The sequence below is a fragment of the Akebia trifoliata genome, chromosome 13 (genome assembly GCF_017979445.1).
Source record: "Akebia trifoliata isolate Shusen 1 chromosome 13, ASM1797944v1, whole genome shotgun sequence".
Classification (NCBI taxonomy): Eukaryota; Viridiplantae; Streptophyta; class Magnoliopsida; order Ranunculales; family Lardizabalaceae; genus Akebia; species Akebia trifoliata.
This window is the reverse complement of record NC_141387.1, coordinates 29,106,102-29,133,277: the sequence shown is the minus strand read 5'-3', so window position 1 is coordinate 29,133,277 and position 27,176 is coordinate 29,106,102. Positions and strand designations below refer to the sequence as shown.

Genomic DNA, 27,176 nt, shown 5'->3' with positions numbered 1-27,176 from the left:
GGATAAATTTATCCGCCACTATAGGGACCCATCCTTATCTCGATTTATTTATAGCATTGGTTTATAGTAGCGGATGTTTATTTCTGTTGCAGTATGGTATAATTTTTGCAGCGGATAAATTTATCCGCCGCAATAGGACCCACCCATATCCCCCGATTCTCACTCAATTTATTTATAGCTATGATATACTTTTTGCTGCGGATAAAGTTATCCGCTGCTATAGGACCACTCATATCCCATAACACTCGATTTATAAAGATGGCATCGGAAAATAAAATCCGCCGGTAACGAATATTACACTTACGAAAAAGAAATTTAATTCGCGAAAGAACAACCCACGAAAATCTATTTCCTTCTTCCCCTCTCATTTTCCCTCTATTTTCCTCCTCATTCTTTCTCTGTCACTCTCTCTTGTTCTCTCGTCTGTTGGGTTTTGTAAGATTTATTTGACAAACTGGATTGCCACTAAAGAAGGCAAAGGCTAGGCGAGAGACTAGGCCACCTTACTTCTTACTGCCATGGAAGATGCCGTAGGCTCCATAGACGGAACTATGTTTTAGGTATTAGGGAGGAGAGAAAGAACGCATGTATGGAGATTCTTTCTGTCAGAGGTTCGAGGTCTGGGTAAGCGGTAGAAGATAGATTCCCTGTTGCATTCAGCTTTCCTTTCGGATAGGAGACAAATCCTTGTTTTTTTCTCGCATCTGGTAAGCTCTCTCTGTCTCTCTCTCGCTCGCGTGCATTTCGATCTTTCAATTTTTTCAATTGGTACTCTGCAACTCATCTGATTTAGGGTTTTATTTTTATGTTTTTTATTCAATTTACTTTTCCAACGACCTGATTTTACACGACGTTAGTCGTTTCCACCATTTCCAGAATGGTTCTTGCTCTTGTCAGGATTATTGGTGATTTCATTCCGGAGGTTTACAAATAGATTTGTTCTTGCAGGGTAGGTCTAATAAATGTGCAACTAACTTGAAGTGAAGGATTAGTGAAAAACTCACATTCTTGATGGAACCTCTTGTTGACACTGTTAATCAGAACCAAATCATCACAAAATCCCATTTACTTAAGGTGATGAAAAGGAGCTCTGTTGTTCTTGTCTTTTAATTATTTTCCTACTGTGTTGTTCTAAACTTACTACTGTGCTTCTGATCTGTATAGATTTATTTGATTTCCTGTATTCAGAAGATGGACATCTCTAAGATGGCTTCTGGGTACATTTCCTTTGTGTCACCCTTTGACCTCATGGCAGAACGCAGCCATTACATCCATGCCCTTGTTGCATACTTTGACATCTCATTTACAAAGTGTCGTAAATGGATGGCTTCTCTACAGGTTTCTTTCTTTCTTCTTTCTTTTTTTCCTTTCACCTTACAGTTTTACTTCCACTTAGGTGTCAAATTAACGTAATACTCTTATCTTTATTCATATATGGGACCAGCAATGTAAGCCTAACAGTTAGCAATTAGCATGGTTTTAATTAACAACATTGTTTATTAGATGTTCATAACTGCATTACAATGGTCGTGGGTCATACCACTTTATGTTCGGTAAATAATTCCCATAATATAACTGTTATTAGCACTTATTTCCACTTGGGTGAAACTAAGTGGTGGTCTAAATAGGCCAATGCTAAAGATGTATGGATCAGTTGTGGTTGATAGGGGTTGAGATGTCACTTGTAACCGAAGCTGGCAGTCTTACCTGAAAAGTGTTAAGACGCAACAATGAACTAGACATCTAGGATATATCACCATTTTATTGTGAGCTGCAAGAACCTAGCCATCTCTAGTCAAACTTTGAATACTAGATACGGAGGTCCCCAGCACTTATGTCAAATCATTTGATATCATAAGGGTTATGAGCACATTGCACACTTATGCAGACTCACCAGCCTTTTCAAGTGGCTACTTGTTTAAATACATTTTTATTGTTTGCTAAACACATCTCCAAAACCTTAAGAAATTGTTTTTGCATTTTGTGTTTTTGTCTGATAATCTTTACGCTACAGGAAATGTTGAAAGATACAGTGAAGACTAAGACATATCAAAATTTTATTTACAAGAATAAAGTAGTTTTAGATGTGGGGGCTGGACTGGAATTTTGTCCCTCTTTTGTGCAAAGGCAGGGGCCAAGCATATTTATACGGTAGTTATTTTATTTCCTTTATTTTGTTTCAAATATTCTGCTGTTTTTTTTTTTTTTGGAAACTGAGGTATTCAGGCCTCTTAGAACACCCGTAATCCTTGGGGCATGTGCAGTCCCCTCCCCTCACACTCACCAGATAATTTCTGGGCTAAATCCCTGAGGGTGGCCACTTAGGCGAATTCGAACTCAAGACCTCTACTTCCTAAGGTGTGGTCTTGGTCATCTCACCAACCCTTAGATGGTTTCTTCTGCTGTCATTAGATGATTCTTTTCGTATGTGTGCCATTTAGAATTAATAGTAATATTGTTATTTGGAGTGTAAGTTCTAAACTCTTTTTGGCTGATTTTTGCACTAACTTGTTAGTACTCGGCAGTTTCTATTGTCACTTTATCACTTACTAGCAATGGTGATGTCTCACTTCTTTTGTCATTTAATTAAAATGGTACCAGGATGTGAATGTACTTGTTTTTGGCTTATATATGGTTCAATTATTTTAACAATTTACTTCCTCACTTCCAGAATATGTGGATTTTTCCTACAGGTGAATTGCTCCCAAATGACCGACATGGCAAAAGAAATTGTTGAGGCAAATGGATTTTCTAATGGTGATTATCATTCGTTGAAATTTTGCAGCCATAGTTATCTTCTACCATGTTGTTTCATGTTTCTTGTTACAGAGGAAATAATTATAGTGGTACCCCTGCAAAATCTCATCTCTGTGAGTGCAATCTGCTTGCTTATTTAACAAAGTCAATCTATCATTTACCGAAGAAAAAACTTAATCTCCATTACTTGATTTCTGAAATTTTGGAGCTGTTCATGTTTTTATGAGATGTCCAATGTGCCATTAGTCTCATTCTATCATATTTCTAAAGATTACTATCTATTTGGGCCGACAATATTTTGTTATGTTGTCCGTTTAAAGTTAAATCCTCATTGTTCGTACCGAGGAACCATCAATGGGTTGGCTTAAGTGGTATTTTCCCAAAATGACATCTAACTATTTGTATGCAATAACACAAATTTTGAGATTGATTGAGAACTTACGATCTTCTTCCTCTATCTTTCTTCTTTGATGGACCAAACCCCATCTCCCTTTCACTCATTTCCTCATTTCAACCTAAGTGACCAATGATTGCATGCTGGCACAGGTGGAGGAAACAACTCAATGGTAAGACTTAAAGATTGAAAATTAATGTAGGACGGTGAAAACCAACCTAGAATGATAAATCAGAGATCAAGAATAATCTACTAAAGCAATTATGGTATAATTGTTTTAGACATGGGTAATATATTCGCCACGTGCTGATGTTGCAATTTGCCATGTGGCACTGTTGAAGCTACCACGTGTTCGTTATCAAAGCCACCCCAAGGCGTCTATCGAGAGAGCTAGTTACATTAGTGCGAAAAGATCAACAGCCTGACACCTCGAGCATGACGCCCCACATATGTCGCGAATATTCAATGATAAAGTTGTCATTGTTTCAGATTTTTCTTTTAGATTTTTGAATTTTTGGAGGGTTTTGTGCTTTTATTTAGTCTCTAGTTGTTAATACTGATGATTTTTTTAGTTATGCTTCAGTGATTTTTGAGTTGTTGTTGAGGGATTCAGTTTGTTGGTGATTATCACAAATTTATGGATTTTAGGGGGTTTAGAACATCTATTAATGATTTTAGTAGGATTTTGGATACGAAATAGCTGAGAACTCCTACATTCTGAAACAAATAAAAGGAAATGGCAATTCAAATAGCAGAACAAGAAGAGACCAACACAAGGAAAACTAGAACAATCACCACGGAATGATACTATACTAAGTACCTAAATTCTCATTTATTTAAGAGAAAAATCGCATACATAGTAGTTGATCAATAGGATCATCAAATAAGATTGATTTATTTAATTTTAACCTAGTGTGTGTGTGCACTATGTTTTTGACCTCATTCTTTGTTCTAGTTAACATGTATCCAGCAGGGCACTTTAGAAACTAATATAGTTTACCTGATTGCATCATAAGTTTTTCAATTCTCAAAATTAACTTTTTAACTTGAAACAAAAATTGCTTGTCAAAACCATGACATATGACCTTGAGCTATTCCCAAGCATTTGTGAAACTATGACTATTAAGATTTAAACTTTTCTAAATGATTAATCAGAATATTTAAAGCTAAGTACCAAGTTGGATGATCCTGTGAAGTATTAACTAGTGTTCTTTCTTATTTATAGTTTGGTGGATGCTTTTGAAGTGCAAATAAAATCTGCCATGGATAATTTAATTAGCAAGAAAATTAAAGAAGGTATTTTAAAGCTTAATCCAAAGTTGCAAGCTATTCCTAAAGAAATCGCAATAGATGAGATTGCTTCTTTGAATGTCACATTTGTTAATAGTGCAGACGATTATGGCCTCATTAGCTATTCTTTTATTTGCGATGGTCAGGTACTTCTTATGTGTGTCAAAAAAATCAGTAAAATCTGCTTTGGTGAAGGAATAAATGGTACAGACACAGCCGATATGGATATGAAGCAATGGATATAGAGAAACTGTGAAGATGACATGAAGAGATGGATGGAGAATTCCCCAACCGATCATCTCATTCAACTTCTTTCCAAAACTTCTCCATTTGACGAGTTATTTACCAATAAGGTATCTTGTCTTTCAATGGTATTCTTTATAAGAATGGCCACAGTTGCATTACCAAATTCCCTTGGTGCTTCTCTAGACCATACATAAAAGAAGTATTTACTGAATTACAATTACAGAAAATATTTAGTATGTCTACATCTGTACCTAACAAGTGCTTAATTACTTATTGAGTGTTGAACTAAGAATGGAGTTGTGGGTATCATACTATAATCATGCTTAAGGACCTAGGGTCGTCGATCACCTCATGCTTTTAGAGTGTTGTGGGTATCATACTATAATCATGCAACCTCTCATAGAGTTGCCATGTGCAGTATGCACAATGCCTTGTGTGCTTGTAATGAATCCTGTTTCTCCAATCAATTGTTTAAATATTTTATTTTATTTCAGCCGGTGTGGTCTAATGCATTAGCACATTGGCAAGTGCTAAAAAGGCCTGAGTGTGTTGGTTAGTATCTTAATCCATTTGAAATATTAGTAATTTATTATAGTTTGTTTCTTTTATAATTCTTTCTTTATAGGCATTAGAGAAAAGTATAGTTCTGGGCAATAGTTTGTTTGCTTTGTTAAATCAATTGGTCCTTTGCTTCTGTAGGCCAAGAAAAATGAGCTTCGTGATGAGAAATAGAGGCTAAAATCAGAGAAAGAGAAGTTGTATGGGCAATGCTCCAATAGAAATTTTCAAATCGAATAACTGAGATTTAGGATTTTTTTTGTTTTCAAAAGGTCATATGTTACACATTCATTACAACAATCTGCTGGGAGAAAGGTACTCACCACTTAATCCTCTCTTGTTTCATAGTTACAATTAAGAATGTGGGGCATTCCTTATAACTTGAATCTATTCTCAAAAATTATTTGAGCTATGGTGGCAGCCGTATAATGATGAGAGATGGGAATGAAGTGAGCAAACTTTGAGAGTCTATCTACCACCACAAAAATGGTTGACTTCCTTTTGGATTTAGGAAGTCCTCCCACAAAATCCATTGAAATATCTGTCCATACTAGCATGGTAATTGGTAGAGGCTGTACAAGTCCAACTGGGCTAAGAGTAAAATGACAATTCTATAAGACTAGGAAGACCGATTATGTTTTATAGAGCTGAATGTTGAGAATCAAGAAACAAAATGTGCATAAATTGAGCATGTAGTTACAATTATTTCCACGCTTGGTATCATGGTATGTAGCTACAATTTCATTATATGTGAATCCTCAGAGAATTCTATAGAATGAGGACCCTACCCTTATTAAGTGGGGTGGTGTGTAGGCAGGCCAATGTGGGCAAATAACTCTCTGAATTCTTTGGCCTCTACTTCTCTTCCCTGCAACTAGACTCATGATTCAAATGATTTTAAACTTACAAGAGTACTTCCATGCATGTTATCAGGGTTCATCTAAACGGGGTGAACCATCCATGTTGACATGTTTTTGAATCTGGCATTCCAAGGGTTCTTATCTTAATGCATATCTTATTTTTTCTCCTATTTTTTAATTTAGTATCAATCGACATTTATTTAGGGATAAATCATTCTTACCCCAAACATTAGACATTTGTATGGAAGTAAAACCACTAAATTTATGAATGTCATGTTCAATGACTATAATGTGACTCATCTTGCATCCCATTATTTGTCTACCCCAATAATTTGAATTTAACCATTTAATGCTAAGGTGATTAAATGGTGAAATAAAAAAAAAATCTTTTAATAGATGTTAATGGAGCAGTGGTCATCAGAGTAGAATTAAATATTTCTTGCTTTTTGTGATTTGCCTTTCCAATCTTTTATTCGATTCTTTTTTGATATCTGAATGAATATGTGCATGATCACTTATACTTCATCATTCTACTTTGTAGTACCAAGGAAGCCAGACTTCAGCTTGGATACACGGAGGATGATGTTGTTTCCAATGATTTTGTTGGTGACTCAAGGTAGAAGTCCTGTTTAAAATACTCTTTTTTTCTAGAACTGTAGATGAAAATGTATTAATGAAGAAGAAATAGAGAAGGTTGAGAAGGCCTACCTGGTATAGAGCTAAAGAAACACAACAATACACGAGCAGAAAAAAAAAATATTGCAACTCCAAAAGTCACAAGTTTTTTTTCTAGAACTTTGGTATACGGCTCAAACTGATTTCTCGATGAACATATTTGAGATTCACTAAGATGGATGGCACTTGGTTTGTCACTATGTTACCTGATTCGTTGGTTTGCTTAGTTCGAATTTGCATGGTTCGCCATTCTAGAACGAACCTGGTTCATAGGGGAAGGTAGAGATAATTCATTTTTTGGTTCACTTGTAGATATATATAATTCAAGTACACAAGTTATAAGTTCAATTATAATGTTAAAAAATACCAAGTTAAATATTGATATAATAATTCAAATTCTAATATAAACAATGAAAAAGTATAATAAATTGGTTTGGTTCGCTGAACCTAATCAAAATTCGGTGGGTTCGTGGTTCGTTTGATTTTACTAACCCAGTATGAACCATACCGTGAACTAGTATGTGGTTCGGACGAGTATCAATGAATTGGATAACATAGGTTTGTCACAGGTTGATTTTTGATGTATGTCCATGTACCATTTCTCATTTTCTTTTTGGGACTTATTTTCAGGTCAAGTATTTTCGATGCCAAGGCCGGCATCGGACTGAGCTCCTCCTTCATGAAGCTTGTTTCGTGGTACGACAATGAGTGGGGTTACAGGTACTCTCTCCTCTCTCTCTCCCCCTCTCCCTCTCCCTCTCATCTTTGTGTTGCTGGTCTAAAATGTATCTTTACATGGTTTTGCACAGCAATCGAGTGTTGGACCTGATCGAGCACATGGCTTTAGTGGCTACAAACAACTGAAGTGTGCATGGATATCTGTGGTCTGTTGGGACTTGTGTCATTTGTTTAGTGCAGAGGAGGTATGCTCAATAATTATTTGTGTAAGAATTTATATACAATCATTTCTCTTTTTATAAAATTTATTTGTTACTATTTTAATTTTCTTTTGATTCCAACTAGTTTTTTTTTTATCTTTGTTTAAATTGATGGAGGCACCCAATTAAGTCGACTCTTGTGGCCATATTCATGTGATGTTTAGGTCACCTGCCCAAAATCATAGCTCCTTGATTTCGAGAGAGATCCATAAAAGACAAAACATAAAAACACTTGTGGCCCATGCAGTTGGATACTGAAACAAACATTCAAAAGACCACTACCAACCACCATTAGTTTATACTCCTAAGTCTTTGAGTTTGGGTAACCAACATCAAATGCTTTATACCATTTGCTACCAAACCTGTGGCCTAACTTTCAATCATGATAAGTTGCATTCAGATCATTTATTTCACTTTGGGTTGGTATGACAACCTTCAAAAGCCCAACATAAATTACCAAAAATGGGTTCTTGGCAAGAACTTCAGTTTGGGAGATTTCCTCAGCAAGCCCAATATCACATTAACTATTTTTGTTTATTTATTATTACTTGAAACTATAAACATGTGCAGTTTTTTGGTGATTTACTTATGCATTAGTGCTGGATTAATAAAAGTTAGTGTGGCAATAGCAGCTCTCTTATATTATTTATTTTAAAGTTTTCAATATGTACAGGTTGGAGGACACAGGTTATATATATATATATATGAAAAAAAATTACAGCAGTGGATACAAGTTCCGTCTTTATATATTGTTTTCGAAGGATATATAATGATTTTTTTTTTATAAAAAAAAAAGCGTATAGCAGCGGATTATAATATCCGCCGCTATATGTGTTATATTTTTTTTAAAAAAATTGACCTATTGCAGCGGATCTTAATATCCGCCGCTATATGTATTATATTTTTTTTTTTAAATTTAACCTATTGCAGCGGATCTTAATATCCGCTGCTATATGTGTTATATTTATTTTTTTTTTTAAATTGACCTATTGCAGCGGATCTTAATATCTACTACTATATGTATTATATTATATTTGTTAAAAATTGGATTTATTGCAGCGGATATTTATATCCGCCGCTAAAGGTACCACCTGCAACAGCGGAATACATTATGCGCCGCTATAGTTAGCGACAGAGGAAACAACGACGGATCTTTGGTTCCGCTGCTCATCGCCGCAATACCTTTTACCGGCGGAAAAATCCGCCGCTGTAGATCAAAAATGTTGTAGTGTGGGTTGATTCTATGTATATTTATAATTTTTACAACAGTAAAAAGGGGAAGATTACATAAGGTTGAATAGGCTGTCATTACTTAAATCAAGAATTGTTACCAACTGTGATTGCATAAATATAGGGACTGTAATGGTAACAATTGAAATATTATCCTTCTATAGATATCTAGTAGTCAATTATATAGCTTTTATTATCCCTTACGAATAAAATAGATGCCAATTATATTAATAAAAGGTGATACACGTAATCACAAACAGGCACCCTCAATATGCAGGTGATCCACCAAGTTATAAATCCAGAATACAATTCACTTATAAAGAAAAAATGAATTCAATTAAAATTTCAGTATCTTACATGATTGTACTTAGGTTTAAAAAGAAATATTTTATGTGTCAAAAAAATTGAAAATTGACAAATAAATTTCGTAATTAATTGATCTTAGTTAAGCCTTATTTTATACTCTACGCATAAATAGAAAATTGTAAATGGTAATTTACCCAAGTCATCTAAACATCCAAAACTGTGTCTTACCACACACATTCTGATGAGACACACTACTAATGATTAATGAGTTGGTGTATCTCATGCCTCCTTATAAGATGATGTACTATTGTTTGATAGAAGTTTTGACACTGGGATAAAAAAATTCAAATAGAATGATGGAGAAAAAAGTCTACAAAGCGATCAAGTAGTTCAATGCAAAAGCATAATGAAAATAGAGGATGATGAAAAATTCTAAATTCATATGAAGTGAAGAATAACGAAGGGACGTGGAAGCACTAGGCTAAATAGCCCTTCCAATGGAACATGAGTTTTTATTGGGCCAATGAGGCTTGATAATAGGGGATTTAGAGGCTTCAAGATGGGAGCTTAAAGAGGTGAGCATGATCATGTGCCATTTAGAGGCACGAGATACAGAGTTTAATCGCTAAAATTTCAGATATTCAATTGGTTTCCAATAGGATTGGTCTCTACCAATTACACTTAAGCTAGATGAGGTCACTTAAGTTGTGTCAAGATGATAATGGAAATTTAGTTAGGAGAAGTGAACAGGTGAGAAGGAATTTGGTTACCACAGTGTAAACGTGGAGATGATAGACCATTAGAGAGAGATGGAATATTTTTATTTGATCAATTTTGAAGAAGAAGGGGGTTTCTTATCATCAGCTAATACGGGAGATGTCAAGAAAGGCTGATCAGTTGAAGTTGGAGTCTTATAAGGACTTGCCTTCCTAGATCTCTAATTAAATAAGCAAGCCTGTTACTAAAACTAACTCGCCTTCTTCTAATTCTAAGGGAAGAGGTAAAGGGAAAGGACGGAAGGTCTGGAAAAAGTCTATAGTCCAATTCGATATATCTCTTTCAGCATGGAACGTGATCAAGCTGAAATATTCAAATACAGGGAGATCAATAAAGGAATTCAGAAGTTTCGAGGTTTAATTTATGGAGCCAATCCATGTAATGACTCCACTTCAGGTTTAAAAAGGTGTCCGAGTCTAATTGAATGATTTATTAATGTTCATGCAGTCGCCTCCTTGATATTTTCAATTAAAAGATTTATTAATGTTCATGCAGTCGTCTACTTAAGAGACTACTTACGATCAGTGGGTGGTGTTAGGCGATTTTAATACTATCAGTACATTCGTTAATGGATGATTTAATCAGTGGAATTGGGTCTCCTATCAATTGTGCCTACCTATTTCAGTTTCGTCGGGCTACTTTTGTTATTTACTTGTTGGAGAAGTGATTGCTAAGGCTTAGGATGTGGATGTTGGAGGTAACTTTATGTATAGGGTAGTACTATGTTAAAAATGTCCAAATGGCAAGAAAAGTTTGGAATACGGGAAGGTTTGGGAGGATTGAGAGCAGGCCAAGGAAAGATTCCATGATAATTAGGGGCAAATCCGTATGAATTCTCTAAGTTCGAGTCTTGCATTTTAGGAGAAGACTGAATTTGCAGAGGTAAATTAAGTGTTCCCCATCGAGGAATCGGTCTTTGTAGTGTTGATCTGCATAGGTAGAAGAGAATGCCAAGGAGGGAGAGCAACATAAATTGAAGAAAGCCAGCTTATGATGCAAGAGGCGATCGACTACAGTTAATGTTCAAATAATGGGTGCTATGATTATTTTTTTGCCAAGCAAGCAAGAGAATGCATCAATTCAATTCAAGCATAACATCTTGGCAAAGAAAACCAGAATATCTATGTGACTAACAACATATATACCAGCAGCCCACACCACGCTTTACTCATCACTAAATTAAAAGTGTGTCCACCACCTGCAAAACCTTTATCGAGAATGCTACAGCCATGAACATTGATTATAAACCAATCTATTGATTTTGTCTATGGCTTCCTTAACTCACAACATCTCTAATATATGTATTCTTACAAACACTCTTCACCAAGAAAAGGTGCTATTCACCAAGAAAAGGTGCTATTCAATCAAAAATTTGAAAATGATAATATCTTTTAGTAATTGATTTCTCCATTTGATCAATGCTCATCCGAGTACCATTTTGTCAGATATGAGCCACATAGCTCAACACGACAAGTAATCCACATGCTCCACAATTATTAACTTCCACTATTGATTGAGTAAATATAAATTGAGAAGTCCGTTATATAGGCAATGCTGGCTTACAAGTTAGTTGGAGATTCTGTTATAATTAAAAAACATCTAGCAATCAATTTAAAGTACCTCTATAAAAAATAATAGATCTTATTTATGTTTACAATGTAAAAATTAGCACTATTGGAAAATGTATATCTAGTGACGGTCAAATTACATCTGTTGGTGTAAAGTACTATAGTGACGGATCGAAAAAGGTACCATTGGTATAGAGTTACTTTCCCGCTTTTATTTTTCCTTTTCTTATATTTTCCAAACAAGTTTTCTTTTTTCCTAAGTTTCTATATTCCTTCAACCAACCTCTCTCGATTTTGATCTTTTACTTTCGATCTCGTTATCTCTCTCATTTTTGATCTTGTATTCTCCCGATCTCCTCTTTTGGAGTGTTATGCTTGATATGAAGAGATCGAGCTGAATCAACTAGGCTTATTAAGGACAAAGTTTTAACTCTTACAAGGATTACTTCTTTTCAGTCAATTCTTTTAACAAAATCGTTAAAGATAGTTGAATAGTGGAGGAAGTGAAAAGATTTCTTGTCATTGTTAGGCTTATTAGAGAAAATATTTTAATGAGTATAAGAAAAGAACTTCACCCGATATTGAATGGGGGAAAGTTGTTACTACCACCTGCATGTTATACAATGGTTAGTGTACTTTCCTATTAGATTTGGTGCTTTGTTAAGTGGCATTAAATACACCATTGAAGGTATTTTTGGTAAGGAAATAATTTTTTAAAGAATTTTTGGTTAGAAAATAAATTTTCTAGGTGTATTTAATCCACTTTAATGTGAGCCTTACCATACGTTTTAAGGAAAACATCCTAAAAATACCAAATTAAATTTTCTTTCTAAAGAAATTATTAGAGAAAGAAAGAGCTTTCCATATCAGCCGTTATTCAATCAATTGAGTCATTCAAGGCTTTCAATCAATCGAACGGATGAAATAGGACGATATTCCCTAGGGAACGTTCTAGTGAATTAGCCGTATGATTGAATTGATGGTTGAACCCTAAAACAAGATTATAAATACTATATTTTCTAAAGACTCATCTTCCCTAGCCACTTCAAGCAAAGACATGGAAAGACGATATTTGAAAACAATGGCTACTCCTCTCTCTCCCTCAAATCGCTGGTAAGATGAGATTCCATTAGATCCCAAAGTCTTTGATTTTTGAGTTTAGTCTCTGGTTTGAAGATAGGATACCTTTTAACCATTTAAAATGAGATTTTATTTAAACTACTGCACTTGTTTTATGATCCATCCACTAAGAGAATCCATTGAAATATCCTTCCACTTTAACATATTTCCTTATTTCAGAAATAGCCTTTCAATTTTTTTTAAAAAACCTAATTAATGTTCATGGTACATTGTTTTTATATGGAAATACTTGCTTCAAGCCTCATTTTAAAGGTCTCTATCTTACTAATGGTTTAGATTTCAGTATTCCAAAAGAAGCTATATAGGCTAATCCTTAGAATATCTCTATTAATCTGAAACTAGAACTGTTTGAGGTTTTCAATCAATTGAATGGCATAGTAGATGGTTGAAGCCTTGGCACAGTAACCCTAAAAAGATATTACAAATACCCAATTTTCTAAAGACTCAATTTGTCTTGCCTTTGATTTTTGATCTAGGGTGAGATTTTCTTAAGATCTCAAAGGCCAAAGCCTATGATTTTAGAGTTTAATCTGTAGTAGGAAGATAGGATACCTTTTAATTTATCTTTCTTTTTCTTTTCAATGCAGGAAAAAAGAAAATTGGCAAAAAAGAAAACTGATGTATACTGAAATATTGACATGGATAAATGATTTACTTTACCTTGACATCCTCCAAGAGAGATTGTTGAAAAAAGATAATTCAAAGAGACCAGGGCTTGTAATAGTAGATTATTTGGTGAGGTGGGATTGCGGAGTGTGGCATGCCAGATCTACTAAGGAGGGAGAGATAAATGTGGCGGGGAGATGCGAAGTTAGAGACCATCTCGATGATATCCGATGAGGTGCATATTGAATGCATGGCTGACTCATTGTTTTTCATTAGAACGATGGGTGGTTTACGCTAGATTTTTTAACCTAATGGTCTTTCTTTTGGTTTTTGAGGAAGCAGCCATGAGAGCTGTAGGTCCTCCTCTAGGGTCCTGTTGTTCGTCTTCTTCTTAATATTATTTCTCAAATTGGGTCTCATTTTTTTATTTTTCTTTGTATGTGCTACTACACAAATTTCCGAAGCCGAATCTTGTAAATGGAGGCTCATTTGCTTCATCAAAAAATGCGCAATTCTCTGTAGTATAGTTGTTAATGGATATAAATAAGTCTTTAAGAACTTTTTTTTTTTTTGTTGCTAAAACACCAACGCAATATGTTTTATTCTCTTGGTGTGTCTTCGATCTAGTGACCCAAACAAACAAGAGTTATTTTGATTACATAGCTAAAGAATCTAGAGCATATGTTACCGAATTTCCCTCTGTGAACACATTACTTCCCACTCAACACTCTTAAAATATCCAAGCATGAACTATGTTGTTGTGCAACATATCTTGAGATAACAAAGAAAAGAAGAAGATAATTATCAATTAATTTCATAAATTTGATGCAAAACTTTCTCAATAACTAAAAGGGACTTATAATCTATGAATTTTTATTTTGATTGAAGGATTTATAATTGAGATTAAACTTGAGGGCATTTTGTAGAGATGACAGTTGGTTGTATTTCTAGGCCTTTTGTTTGATCATGGAAATTAATTGGGGGAAGAGATGAAGGAAGACGATTTGTTATGTGTTTAGAATTCCATTTTTGTCTACTTTATTATTGTAGACACCCCATTTTTGCATCTACCTAATTCGACAATTCATCATCGGATTGTTGTGGATTCCTAATGATGAGCATAAAGAAGTCGAAAGCTTATGAGTACTATTCTTGATTCCTTCTATTTTTAGTTTTTTTTTTATAGTAACCCAACTCGTCATGACTAGACATCGAAATTTACACCCACTTAGGTTCGATATACAGTTCGATAACTTCGAGACTTCGCTACGCTTGGAAAATATGACTTTGAGACCTAGAAATAATCAGACAGAGACTGAAATAAACCTCGCACTAAAATTTGTAAAAATCAGCATAATGACGAAAATACCCCTCATATATTTCAAATCTCTGAAAAATCTCAAAAGTACCTCCATTGCACTCAAGCTGTGATTTCATGTCTAATGGGACTCAAATTAACGAAAACAGATAAATTGGGAAAAAATAACCAAAATGCCCCTCAATATCCAACTCTAACATAGAGACCTTGATTCCTAGGAAAATAAAATTCAAATAGAAAATCAAACTAAAATTTAACCAAGAAACCAATTTAAAATTTAAATCAAATTCAAACCGATAATCAAGATAAGATTCAAATCGAAAATTAAATCAAGAAACCAATTTAAAATTCAAATTAATTTCAAATCAAAAATCAAATTATAATCTAACTGAAAATCAAATTAAAATGCAAAATTAAAATTAAGTCACCCAATTAAAATGCAAAATCAAATTAAAAATAACAAAAAAAACAACCAATAAATTATAATCTAAATCAAAATCCAAAATCGAATTCAATCGATCAAACCAAATTGAAATTAAATCTTAATTAAGCCATCAAAATATAAAATCTAATACAAATTTAAATTTAAAACATCAAATTAAAATTCAAATCAAAATGTTGACTCGAATAAAAAATTTAATTAAATCAACCAATCAGAATCAAAATCAAATTATCTACTAATGACAACTCATCGATAAGGGACCATTAGTGAAACAAGTAGCATGGGATCCCTCTCCCATTCTCTTCATAGAAAAATGGAAAGAAAAAAATAATAGTAATAAAAAATAATAAAGGTTGCCTTGAACCTACGTCTTCATCTACCTCTCTCTCCAACGTCTCTAGCCCCTTCTCATAAGCACCCACTCTCTCATCTCCACTCTCTCTCCTCCCTCTCTCATCTCTCCCCACTCTCCCACTCTCACACAATGGGAGAACCACCATAAAACAGCAGTTGAAGCCACCATTGGAAGGGGGACGTTTTTCTTGAGAGACTGCCTCTCAAAAAAAACAAAAAAAACCTGCAACATCATCTCAACTCTCTCACGTTTTATCTACCCTTCACAAAGAAATTTGATCTTCTTCTCCATCAACGCTTTTTTGGCTGCCTTCCATAGAGAAAAACAACCTGCACTCCACCATCTTTTTCCATAAAAAGAAAAAGAACCTAAAACAGCCCTAACCTCCATTAGAAAAAAAAATAAAACAGCAACCTCACACTATTCTCCATCATCCTCAAGTCTCACTTTCTTCGCCTTTAAAGAACAAAAGCCTCACCTTCATCAATGTTTATAACAGTCCCACAGCAGCCCATACCTTGTCTATTAAAAAAAAAACAACCACCTCACACCATTCTTCTCAAGTCTAACTTTTTTCACCGTTAAAGAGCAGTAGCCTCTCCTCCATTAACGACAGCCACATCTTCTACTCTATCATCCTCAAGTTTCCTTGCAACTCTCCCTTTCTTCACCATTAAAAACTGGCAATCTCACGCTGTTAAACCTCATCACCGCAGTCATAGCTTCATCACGTTTTCTACCATTAACCATCTTCTCCAGTAGCTACACTCCCACCACATTAGTTGCCACTAAAGTCTTCTCTAACACCTTTATCAAGTCATCTGCCATTAAACCTTGTGGCACCCATCACTATTAAAATTAGCAGTCATACTCTCTTTGCTCTTGGACACCTCTCTCTGCTCTCCTTACTCTTCATAAGGTCCCTAACTCCCATAACAACAACCATAATCATAATCACATTTTTATTTATTATTATCTTTCTTTGGTATACCTCGTAGCCACATTGAACCGCACAGCACAACTCATAAGTTATTTCGAGGTCTTTTTGAAGGAATCCATGCATCCGAATATATTTGGTGAAGGTAATTCTTCTTTTTTACTTTTTTTTTTTACTTTTTTATTTTATTTTTTATTTTCTTGATTTCATTTTTTTATGCATCTGAATCGATTCATCAATTTTTTTTGTATACGTGGCACTAATACCTTGCAGCCACATTGACCCACACGGTACAACTCATAAGCTATTTCGAAGTCTTTTTGAAGGAATCCATGCATCCAAAATTATTCGACGAAGATAATTTTTCTTTTTTACTTTTTTATTTTATTTTTTATTTTCTTGATTTCATTTTTTTATGTATCCAAATCGATTCATCGACTTTTTTGGTATACGTGGCACTAATAGTAATCTTTCAGTTTTCAAAGTATTAGTGGATTGATTCATTGATTTTAATGTTGATAGATTGATCGAGTTAATTTTCATACAAAATTAAAGAGCCGGCTCATTGATTTTTAATTAGATTGACTCATTGATTTTGTGATGTTAACGGATCAATTCATTGATTGATTTTTAATTGAATTGATTCATTGATTTTGGGATATTAATGGATTAACCCATTGATTATTAATATTATCGATTGATTTACTTATTTTGTGATGTTAATGGGTCAAATTTTTGATTTTGCGAAATGTGTGGGTTAATTCATTAATTTTGGCAGATGTGGTGAGTTAAGAAATCAAAATTTATTTGATCAAAATTGTCGAGTTGACTCACCGATTTTGGGTACATTGGAAGTTTAAAATTAAAATTTCATGAAATGGGCATGTGAGTCGACTCATTGATTTTTGTATCTGAAATTTGGCATGTGAGTTAACTCACTGATTTTGGTGCATGTAGCGATTGAAAATACCAAGTTAAATCGATTTCATGCTTTTCAAAATATGACTGAATTGATCCATTAATTTTTGACACCACGTAAGCCTTGTTAAATCGTGGGATTCTGTTATGCGAAATTCGAGAAATCATGTAATTACTTTAGCAGTAAGATTTGTTTAGTAATCTAATGTAATTTGATGAATATTGGACTTTAGTTTGACCTTTAGTTTTTGAATGTTGATCGTAGGATATTTTTGGATCATAGTAGAGACTGATCATCTTCATCAGGCGGGTTCGGTGCCTAGTACCTTCCGAAACCCATAATCTGACCCCTTACCCATTATTCGTGGACTAATCTGATTCATTTTGGAATTATCTATGGTTCCTAGACCTAAACTAGGTGATGACTCCCTATTCTTTAAAAATCCCCAGTTTTATGAATCGGACCCCTATCCGCTATTTAGCGGACGGGCGGGTCAAGTGGATTTCAATTATAACTTCTTGATAGTGTTTGCTTACATTCATAAGGTAATTAGGGTTCATGAAACTAACCAGTAATAGTTATACTCTAATTATATTGCCCTCCTAATTTATTTTAGATCAAGCATTGACTAAGTAGATAGATTGTATGATATCATCCACCTAACCATGATATCTTCCCTCATCATAGACATGACATCCGTTCTTGGGTTGATTCTATGTACATTTATAATTTTTACAACAATAAAAAGGGACGATTTCATAAGGTTGAATAAGCTGTCATTACTTAAATCAAGGATTGTTACCAACTATCATTGCATAAATATAAGGATTGTTACCACTTAAATATAGTTCTAAATGGATTAATTTCATTCTTTGATCTTAATAGGTTTCACAAATGCGACTAAATGGTGAATACATAGATGAACAAATCTATCAGTTAACTCTTGGTCCTTCCCATAATGTGATGTTTTTTAAAGGGCTTCATTGTAAATGACTTTAGATTTCACACCAAAGAATGAGATAATTAAAGAAAAACTCAAAATAGTGGAGTATTTATCTTTGTAGAAACACATCATTTTGCAATCGCTAAGGACACTAATTTGGTGACAGGTAATGTAGGATACTGTGGCATCTTAAATGATGTTTTAGAGTTGAAGTATCCAGGTGGGAATCGGGTCATACTATTTAAATGTCATTGGTGGGATGTCATAAACTGTTGGTATTCAACCAAGAAGAATATGGTTTCAAGTGTTTGAATGTTACACGGAACTTAACCACCAATGTACCATACACTCTTGCAAATAAAGCATAACATGTATTTTATATAAAAGATACCACTCATTGTGATCGGCGTGTTGTAATAAATACACAACCATGAGACTTATATAATATGGAGCCGGAAGATGCAAAACCTTTCCAAGATAATGAGTTAGGGTTGCATCAAAATGCAATTGGTACAAATGATGATGTTATCATTTGGAAAAAGAAGGATATCAAATGAGTACTTGTCAAAGGATATATCGGTGATGATCAAGGCTCCATTAATGATGATGATGATGATTACGTCTAGCATATGATTATGTAAATTGTTATTTTTTTTATAATAGTAGTTCATTTTAATAAAATGAAATCAATCTGTCATTTGATGAATATATTGATTTTAATTATCTGAGAAATTGTTTGTTTGATATGTTGCGTAGAAAATCATCCAAGTAGGTGGTCTAACAGACAAAGGGGAGAAATAACTTCTCAAACTTAGTCTTAGATGCATCATCTAGTATAGCAAGGCTATGTATGAGAGTTGGAAATAGGAGTAGCAATACAAATATGATATGTTTTATTAAGTTAGTTTAAATACCTTATATTATCATTAATACAATGCATATCTAGATAAGTTTTTATTGACATATTTTTTTTGTTTTTTTTTTATTCTAGCAGCACTAGGAAGAGAAGGCCTATGCGAGGCGTAGGTAATTTTGGGGGGTTTGATGCGGGCCAAAGGCCCCTGAAAGAAATTTTCCCAAGTGTATTTTAATAATTCACTAATATTATGTAAAACCCTAGTCAGATTTCTTAGGTACATAAATTTCTCATTTTGGTGAAAGGGTGTAATTTATAACCGCAAGTTTTTTTTTCTTCATTGTGGGATTATTGTGCTCTGTGGACGTACCACAATCTAGAGGGAACCACCAAAAATCAATCGGTTTTCTTTATGTGATTAAATCTTGTGCTTGGTTTTTTTCTATTTGTTTTCTTTTTTTGATTGAACCATTTTCTTATGACTCTAGTTGTATCATGTTTTGATGGCATTAGGTAATGAATGTTTAAAATGGTCTGCATAATGTACTTTGCATTCCTAAGCAAACTGGGTGGGGGAACACTTCTTCATTGGTTTATCGTCGAATTTTTTAGGCCTTGACGTCGTTGATAAAGGTGTTGAATGTTAGAGATGATAGGTAAAGAGGTAAGCTTAACCTTCATTAATGATATTTCTAGCTTTTGAAAATAAGGTCCTTTTTTTCCAATTAAATAGAGTATTTATATTTCTCATGGGGAATCAATATACCCAACGACAGGAGAGAGAAATATTCTTTCCTTAATAGATGATGTCATTTATGCTATATGTCAAACAAATGTTGGATTGTGATCAAATGGGGGGGAGGGGGAGGGGGTAATAAAACATTATACCACTCTCTTAGTGAATGAATAAGAAAAGAACAAGTGCTTAATCGACTATATGTCCTTATAACAAATCACTCATTCAATGTCAAATCATTTGTGAGCGAATTTGTTCTCTCTCTAAAACTTCAGCTTATAAAAAAAGGGGGGGGGGGGGGGGGGGAGGGTTTAGTAAAACTTTATATCTATAACAAAAGAACAAGTGCTTAATCGACTCTATGTCCTTATAACAAATTGCTTATTCAATTTCATATCATTTGTGACTGAATTTGATCTCTCTTTAAAACTTCTACTTATCAAAAAAAAGGGGGGGGGGGGGGGGTAAAAAAACTTTATACCACACTCTCTTAATAAATGAATAAGAAAAGAACAAATGCTTAATTGACTCTACGTCCCTATAACACATCGTTGATTCAACGTCAAAACTTTCACTTGGATGATAATTAAAAGATCAGAATTACAGTTTCAACATAACTATCTGAGCTTGACATTGTATCAAAATGAAACAGAAAACATTATCAAAACTCTATGCTGGCGATGATTGCTAAAGTGTTACAAGATATATAATCGAAATGTCGACAAAATTAACTATTATTATTGTACCATTGAAAGGACTTTTCTAAACTCAAACATGTAGCTGAGATGGAAGGAAAAATGTTCAGGTTATCTAGAAATGAGCACATGTTTCTGATCTATCTTCTTTGAGAATCCCTAGGAATTTCTTTCAACATTAGCGTTTTTTCCTATTTTATTTGGTATTTTTTTAAGGGGCATTAACTACACCTTTGAAGGTATTTTGGGTAAGAAAATAAATTTTCAAAGTGTATTTAATCCACTCTAACCTGAGCGTTACGATACATGTTAAGAAAACCATCATAAAAACACCAAATTAAATTTTGTTTTCGAAGAAATTAATAGAGGAAGAAAGAACTTTCCATATCAGCCGCTATTCAATCAATCGAGTAATTCAAGGCTTTCAATCAATCGGACGAAATAGGACGATATTCCCTAGGGAACCTTCTAGTGAATTAGCTGTTGGATTGAACAGATGGCTGAGTACTTGTAACTGAAACCCTAAAACAAGATAATAAATACCCTTTTTTCTAAAGACTCATCCTCACTAGCCGCTTCAAGCAAAGTCATGGAAAGGCGATCTTTGACAACAATGGCCACTCCTCTCTCTCCCTCAGATCGCTGGTAAGATGAGACTCCATTGAATCCCGAAGTATTTGATTTTGGAGTTTAATCTCTTGTTTGAAGATAGGATACATTTTAACCATTTAAAATGAGATTTTATTTAACACTACAGCACTTGTTTTATGATCCATCTACTCGGAGAATCCGTTGAAATTTCCTTATTTTAGAAGTAACCTTTCAATTTTTTAAATAAAACCTATATAATGTTCCAACCAGTAGTACATCTTTTTTAAGGAAATACTAGCTTCAACCCACATTTGAAAGGTCTCCATCAAACTTGTGGTCGAGATTTCAGGGATTCCAAAACAAGTTGTATAGCCTAATCCTTAGAAGATCTCTATTGATCTGACACTAGAACTGTTTGAGGTTTTCAATCAATTGAATGGCTGAATAGATGGTTGAAGCCTTAGAGCAGTAACCCTAAAAAGATGTCTTACAAATGCCCAATTTTCGAAAGACTCTATTTGTCTCGCCTTTTATTTTTTAGTTAGGGTGAGAATTCTTAACATCTCAAAGACCAAAGTTTTTTATTTAAGAATTTAATTTCTTGTAGGAAGATAGGATACGTTTTTATATTTCTTTCTTTTTCTGATCAATGCAGGAAAAAAGAAAATTGGAAAAAAGGAAAAAGGATGTTTACTCAAAGATTGAGATGGATCAATGCTTTACCTAGCCTTGACATCCACCAAGAGAGATTGCTGAAAAAAGATAATTCAAAGAGACCAGGGATTGTAATAGTTGATTATTTCGTGAGGTGGGATTGCGGAGTGTGGCAAGCCAGATCCACTAAGGATGCATGGAGAGAGATATTTGGCGTCGAGATGCGAAATTAGAGACCATCTCTATGACATCTAATGACGTGTAAGATTGGTTGCATGGATGAGTCGTTGTTTTCCGTTATAACGATGGGTGGTTTAGGCATGATTTTTGAAACTGGTGGTCTTTCTTTTGGTTTTCGTGGAAGCAGCCATGAGAGCTGTAGGAGCTCCTCTAGGGTTATGTTAGTCTTCTTAATATTATTTCTAAAATTGGGTCTCATTTTTATGTTTTTCTTTGTGTGTGCTACTACAAAAATTTCCCAAACCGAATCTTGTAAATGGAAGCTCATTTGCATCGTCAAAACAGGCGCAATTCTCTGTTGTATGGTAGTTAATGGATATAAATAAGTCTTTAAGAACTTTTTTTCTTTTGTTGTTAAAACACCAACGCAATATGTTTTATTTTCTTGGTGTGTCTTCTACTGACCCAAATATTCAACAGTTATTCTGATTCCATAGGTAAAGAATCTAGAGAATAAGTTACAAAATTTCCCTCTGTGAACACATTACTTCCCACTGAACACTCTTCAAGAGATGCAGGAAATCCCTTACCCATTCTTAAAATATCCAGGCATGAACTATGAAGTCGTGCAAAATATCTTGAGAAAACAAAGAAAAGAAGAAGATAATTATCAATTAATTTCATAAGTTTGACGCAGAACTTTCTCAATGACTTAAAGGGACTTATAATCTATGAATTTTTATTTTGATTGAAGTATTTATAATTGCGATTAGACTTGAGGGAATATTTGTAGAGATGACAGTATGTTGAATTTCGAAGCCTTTTGTTTGATCATGGAACTTAATTGCGGAAAATGATGATGGAAGAGATTTGTTATCTGTTTAGAATACCATTTTTGTCTAATTTATTATTACTACTTGATAGTGTTTGCTTACCTTCATAAGGTAATTTGGGTTCATGAAACTAATCAGTCATAGTTATTCTCTAATTATATTGCCCTCCTAATTTATTTTAGATCAAGCATTGACTCAATAGATAGATCGTACGACATCATCCACCTAACCATGATATCATCCCTCATCATAGACATGACATCCGTTCTTCAATTGATTCTATGTATATTTATAATTTTTACAATGATAAAAAAGGAAAGATTACAGAAGCCTGAATGGGCTGTGAGTACTTAAATCAGGGGTTGTTACCGACTGTGATTGCCTAAATATAGGGACTGTTATGGTTACAATTAAAATATTATCCTTTTATAGATATCTAATGAGCTTGTGTATCTCATGCGTCCTAAGAAGATGGTGTGCGCTAGTTCGATAGAAGTTTTGACATTGGAATATTAAAATTCTGATCGAATGATGGAGAAAAAAGTCTACAAAGCGAACAAGTAGTTCAATCCAAAAGCATAATGAAAATAGAGGATGATGAAAAATTCTAAATTCATGTGAAGTTAAGAATGACAAAGGGACTCGGAAGCACTAGGCTCAATAGCCCTTCCAATGGAACATGGGTTTTTATTGGGCCAATGAAGGCTTGGTAATAGGGGATTTAAAGGCTTCAAGATGGGAGCTTAAAGAGGTGAGCATGATCATGTACCATTTAGAGGCACGAGATACAGAGTTTAATCGCTAAAATTTCAGATATTCAATTGGTTTCCAATAGGATTGGTCCCTTCCAATTAGACTTAAGCCAATTGAGGTCACTTAATTTGTGTCAAGATGATAATGGAAATTTAGTTAGGAGAAGTGAACGGGTGAGAAGGAATTTGTTTACCCCAGGGAAAACATGGAGAAGATTCACTACAGGAAAATGTTGATATAGCGACGTGATTTAGCGACGGTAATGTTACTTCCGTCAGTATAATAACACTATAGCGACGGAAAAAAATATGCTGTCGGCGTAGAGTTAATTTTCTATTTTTATTTTTCTTCTACTTCTATTTTCCAAACGACTGTTTTTCCCAAATTTTCATTTTCTTTCAACCTAACTGTCGAGACTTCAACGAAACTGTCTCGATTTTGATCTCAACTCGTCTTCTCTCTCGATCCTCCATTTTCTTTCAACGAAACTCTCTCGATCTCCTTATCTCGTCTTCTCTCTCGATTTCGATCCTCCATTCTCTCGCTCTCCTCATCTCTCTCGATTTCAATCTTCCATTCTCTTGATCTCCTCTTTTGAAGTGCTGGATTTGATCTGAAGAGATCGAGTTGATCTCTTAGGGATGAAGTTTCAACAAAATCGTTAGAGATCGAAGAAAAGTAGAGGAAGTGAAATGATCGAAAGTCTTAGGTATTCTTCTTCTCCGATTTTCTCATTAATTGGTTACTCTTTCTTTCTTTTGCTCTAGTTTGGATTTCGAAAATCAATTTCAGTTTCTATAGACTTGAAGGTGAATTATCTTAAATTTGCCTAATTTTGGAAAGACTTTTGAGATCTTGATCTTGTATTCATCCTCATAGATTTGCACTCAAATTAGGGTTGATTTTTGTGGCAAAAATTGAGGATATCTTAGCATCTATGGAAATTGATACAGACTCTAATTTCAAGTTGTCTGTACTGATTTTAGTTTTCTTACAATTTCCTCTCTTTAAACATTTTCTCCTAGACAGTCTCTTAATTGAGCATTGTAAAATATAAGCTCCCATGATTGAGCTTGGTTTTTTTCTTTTCTCACTTTTATTTGTTTTTTTTCAATGAAGAATGTATGTTTTAGTCCAGAAGATCTTACTATTTAAAAACGGTTATATTTCCTTAATTCAGCAACCTTCTTGAGGAAATTACAGATAATTGGAACAGTTTCCTTTGCACTATTACAGCATAGACCACACACCCTTCAAGATTTTGTTTGAATATCAAGTTGTTTCAAGCGAATACTAGAAGGTTAGTACAATGATCTCAGCGCATGCACTTTCTTTTGCATCTGTAGATTGGAAGCTGTTTTATGAACCATCTTTAAATAATACGTTTGTTAATATTTGGAATGTGAATAATCTACTGATATGTTATTCACTAATTTCCAATGTCATGTACTTGACAATGATTCATCTTTTAATATTATTATTATTATTGTGTGTGTCTACCCATTTCTTCATCCTCTTCACGGCCTTCTTGGGGTATGCTTTGGTGATGCCACTTTGCTCCTTCGAATCCTTAGTGATCTTGATCATTGTTGCATATACTGATTTTAGTTTCCATTTGATATCAGCTTCAGAAAGCAAACAAAAAGGAAGCTGCATTCATTGTGACATTTGCGAAACGAGAGCAGGAGATAGCAGAATTGAAGGTGATCCTGTAATGAATTTTATACAGTCTGTTAAATTTAATTTCTTCCAGTCTCTCTCCTACAGTGGGTTATTTGGAACGCAAACATATTCTAATTCAACAAGTTTTACAAATAACTAGCTAATTTTATCTCTTTTGAGTTAATTCCACAATTGCTAGTCAATCACATTTTTGGGGAAACTGTTATTAAGTCAAAAAAAGTCATACTCTTCTCTACCTTTACACACACAAAGCTTGTATAGTATTTTATTGACAAAACTTTCCCAATGCGAAAGAGGAATCATGCTTTTCTATGTATTTAAAAAATACCCCTAATTTTCTCTAGTTTGCTGTACTATTGCTTATCTAATTTTTTTAGGAAACCATTATCCAGTTTGAATTTTTTCCCTTAATGTTTGGTTGTCCAATAGAATTTCCTTTTGTGATTCTTCATATATTTATATCAAACTTTGTTATTAAATTTCTAGCTTTACATTTACAGGTGCATGCTTGGTACTCCCTAGTAGGTTAATTTATGTGAAAGCCAGTATACAACTCTTTTATACTCTTATCTTTAAAGCATGGTACAATAGCTTCCTGGCCATCATGTGAAATATCTTAGTATCATGTGTTACAGCTATGTGGATCTAATAGGCCATTGTCTAGAGTGTGGTAATGTAAAACTCATAAGCTCGTTTGGTTGACATAGTATGATTATTTAAAATTAGCTAGTGAAATTGTTTGAACAAAAGTGTGATAATGTTTTGTAATGTTAATTTATCTTAAAACTATAAATGCCGTGAATCATGAAGTAATTGTCTAATGTAGTTGGTTTAGGTGAAACAAAGTGATCGATTAGATGACCACATCGATTAGGGGCTTTGATTTTTGAAAGTGGGTCTAACTGCGGTACCCATTTTTAATAAAAGAATATTCTTAATCATAGGTTTACTCCGAAATTTTTATCTAATATCCTAATCCGTATCTGATAAGGATTCGAACATATAAAACTATCCGAATTTGAATTGGATATCCGATTTTTTGAACTCAAATTCAAATCGGAATTAGAAAGGCTTCACAAAGTCATAACAAGAACAATTGAGAATTGTTACAAGATGTGTCGTGAGTTATGTTTGATGAACTGATCATGATGATACCACCTTTGGAATTGAGAATTATTATAATGCTAGTTGTTAGCTTATACTTACATTTTTCATATAGAGAATGTACTATATGGATTTTCAACATTTTTCTTATCCCATATACCACTAAGTATTCTCTTTTTCGTTTCAAATTAACATTCTTGTGATATGTTATTTTGTGTGTGTGACTATGTGTTATTGGTTTAAATGTGACGTCGTCGTAAAGTGGACATACCAATAGATAAAAGTTGGATTCAGTTGCCTAGAAGTACCCTTAAGTATGATGAAGGAGTTATTAAGTTCTTAGATTTTGCATTTTCTCGTTCAAGGTTTGATAACATGATTAAAGGCCCATGCGTCAGATGTCTCAATGCGATTTTAAAGGATCGAGATAATGTGCATCGTGACATATTATGGTATGGGATGAATAAACATTACACTCGTTGGACGTACCATTAAGAGAAATTTGAAGATGAAGATAATAGTAATGAGTCTGAAGAGGGTGATGGTATGCAAGGGATTTATAAGATGCATTCGGAATCCCTAATTTTAATGATGAAGAGGTTAATGAGTCAAATGATGATGGTCTAGATGAGCCAAACAATGATGCAAACAAGTTTTATGAAATGTTGAAGGATGTTGAGACTGAGTTATACCCGGGTTGCACTAAATTTTTAAAACTATCTTTCGTTGCAAAGTTGTTACACCTGAAATGTCTTAACGGATGGAGTAATAAATCATTCGATATGTTGCTTGAGTTGTTAAAAGATGCATTTTCTATTGGAGAAAAGTTGCC

At 34.0% G+C, this 27,176-nt stretch overlaps 1 protein-coding gene and 2 long non-coding RNA genes across 27 annotated transcripts; all 3 read left to right on the top strand.

Moving 5' to 3' along the window:
* Positions 1-237: 237 nt before the first annotated feature.
* Positions 238-7,730, top strand: LOC147388226 (glyceraldehyde-3-phosphate dehydrogenase GAPCP2, chloroplastic-like). Of its 25 annotated transcripts, none has more exons than XR_015171429.1 (9): positions 723-1,074; positions 1,192-1,217; positions 2,015-2,151; positions 2,694-3,323; positions 4,377-4,447; positions 4,588-4,794; positions 6,647-6,721; positions 7,411-7,500; positions 7,590-7,730. XR_015171429.1 is itself a non-coding variant. In XM_086421448.1 (9 exons), exons 1-4 carry the CDS (start codon positions 1,012-1,014, stop codon positions 4,684-4,686), a joined length of 489 nt encoding a protein of 162 aa, XP_086277574.1. In that variant the 5' UTR covers positions 723-1,011; the 3' UTR covers positions 4,687-4,794; positions 5,182-5,239; positions 5,387-5,560; positions 6,647-6,721; positions 7,411-7,500; positions 7,590-7,730. The 25 variants fall into 25 exon arrangements, 21 of the variants coding, with proteins under 21 accessions (XP_086277572.1, XP_086277574.1, XP_086277583.1 ...); XR_015171427.1 differs by having other exon boundaries at positions 1,189-1,217; XM_086421448.1 differs by lacking the exons at positions 2,015-2,151; positions 4,377-4,447 and adding exons at positions 5,182-5,239; positions 5,387-5,560 and having other exon boundaries at positions 1,189-1,338; positions 2,694-2,870.
* A 13,406-nt stretch (positions 7,731-21,136) lies between these two features.
* Positions 21,137-22,229, top strand: LOC147388225 (uncharacterized). The gene is made up of 2 exons (XR_015171472.1): positions 21,137-21,191; positions 21,793-22,229. It is a non-coding gene; the product is annotated as an uncharacterized LOC147388225 (long non-coding RNA).
* A 1,745-nt stretch (positions 22,230-23,974) lies between these two features.
* On the top strand, positions 23,975-25,403 carry LOC147388224 (uncharacterized). Its single transcript, XR_015171599.1, has 3 exons — positions 23,975-24,266; positions 24,738-24,857; positions 25,183-25,403. It is a non-coding gene; the product is annotated as an uncharacterized LOC147388224 (long non-coding RNA).
* The last annotated feature ends 1,773 nt before the right edge of the window (positions 25,404-27,176 follow it).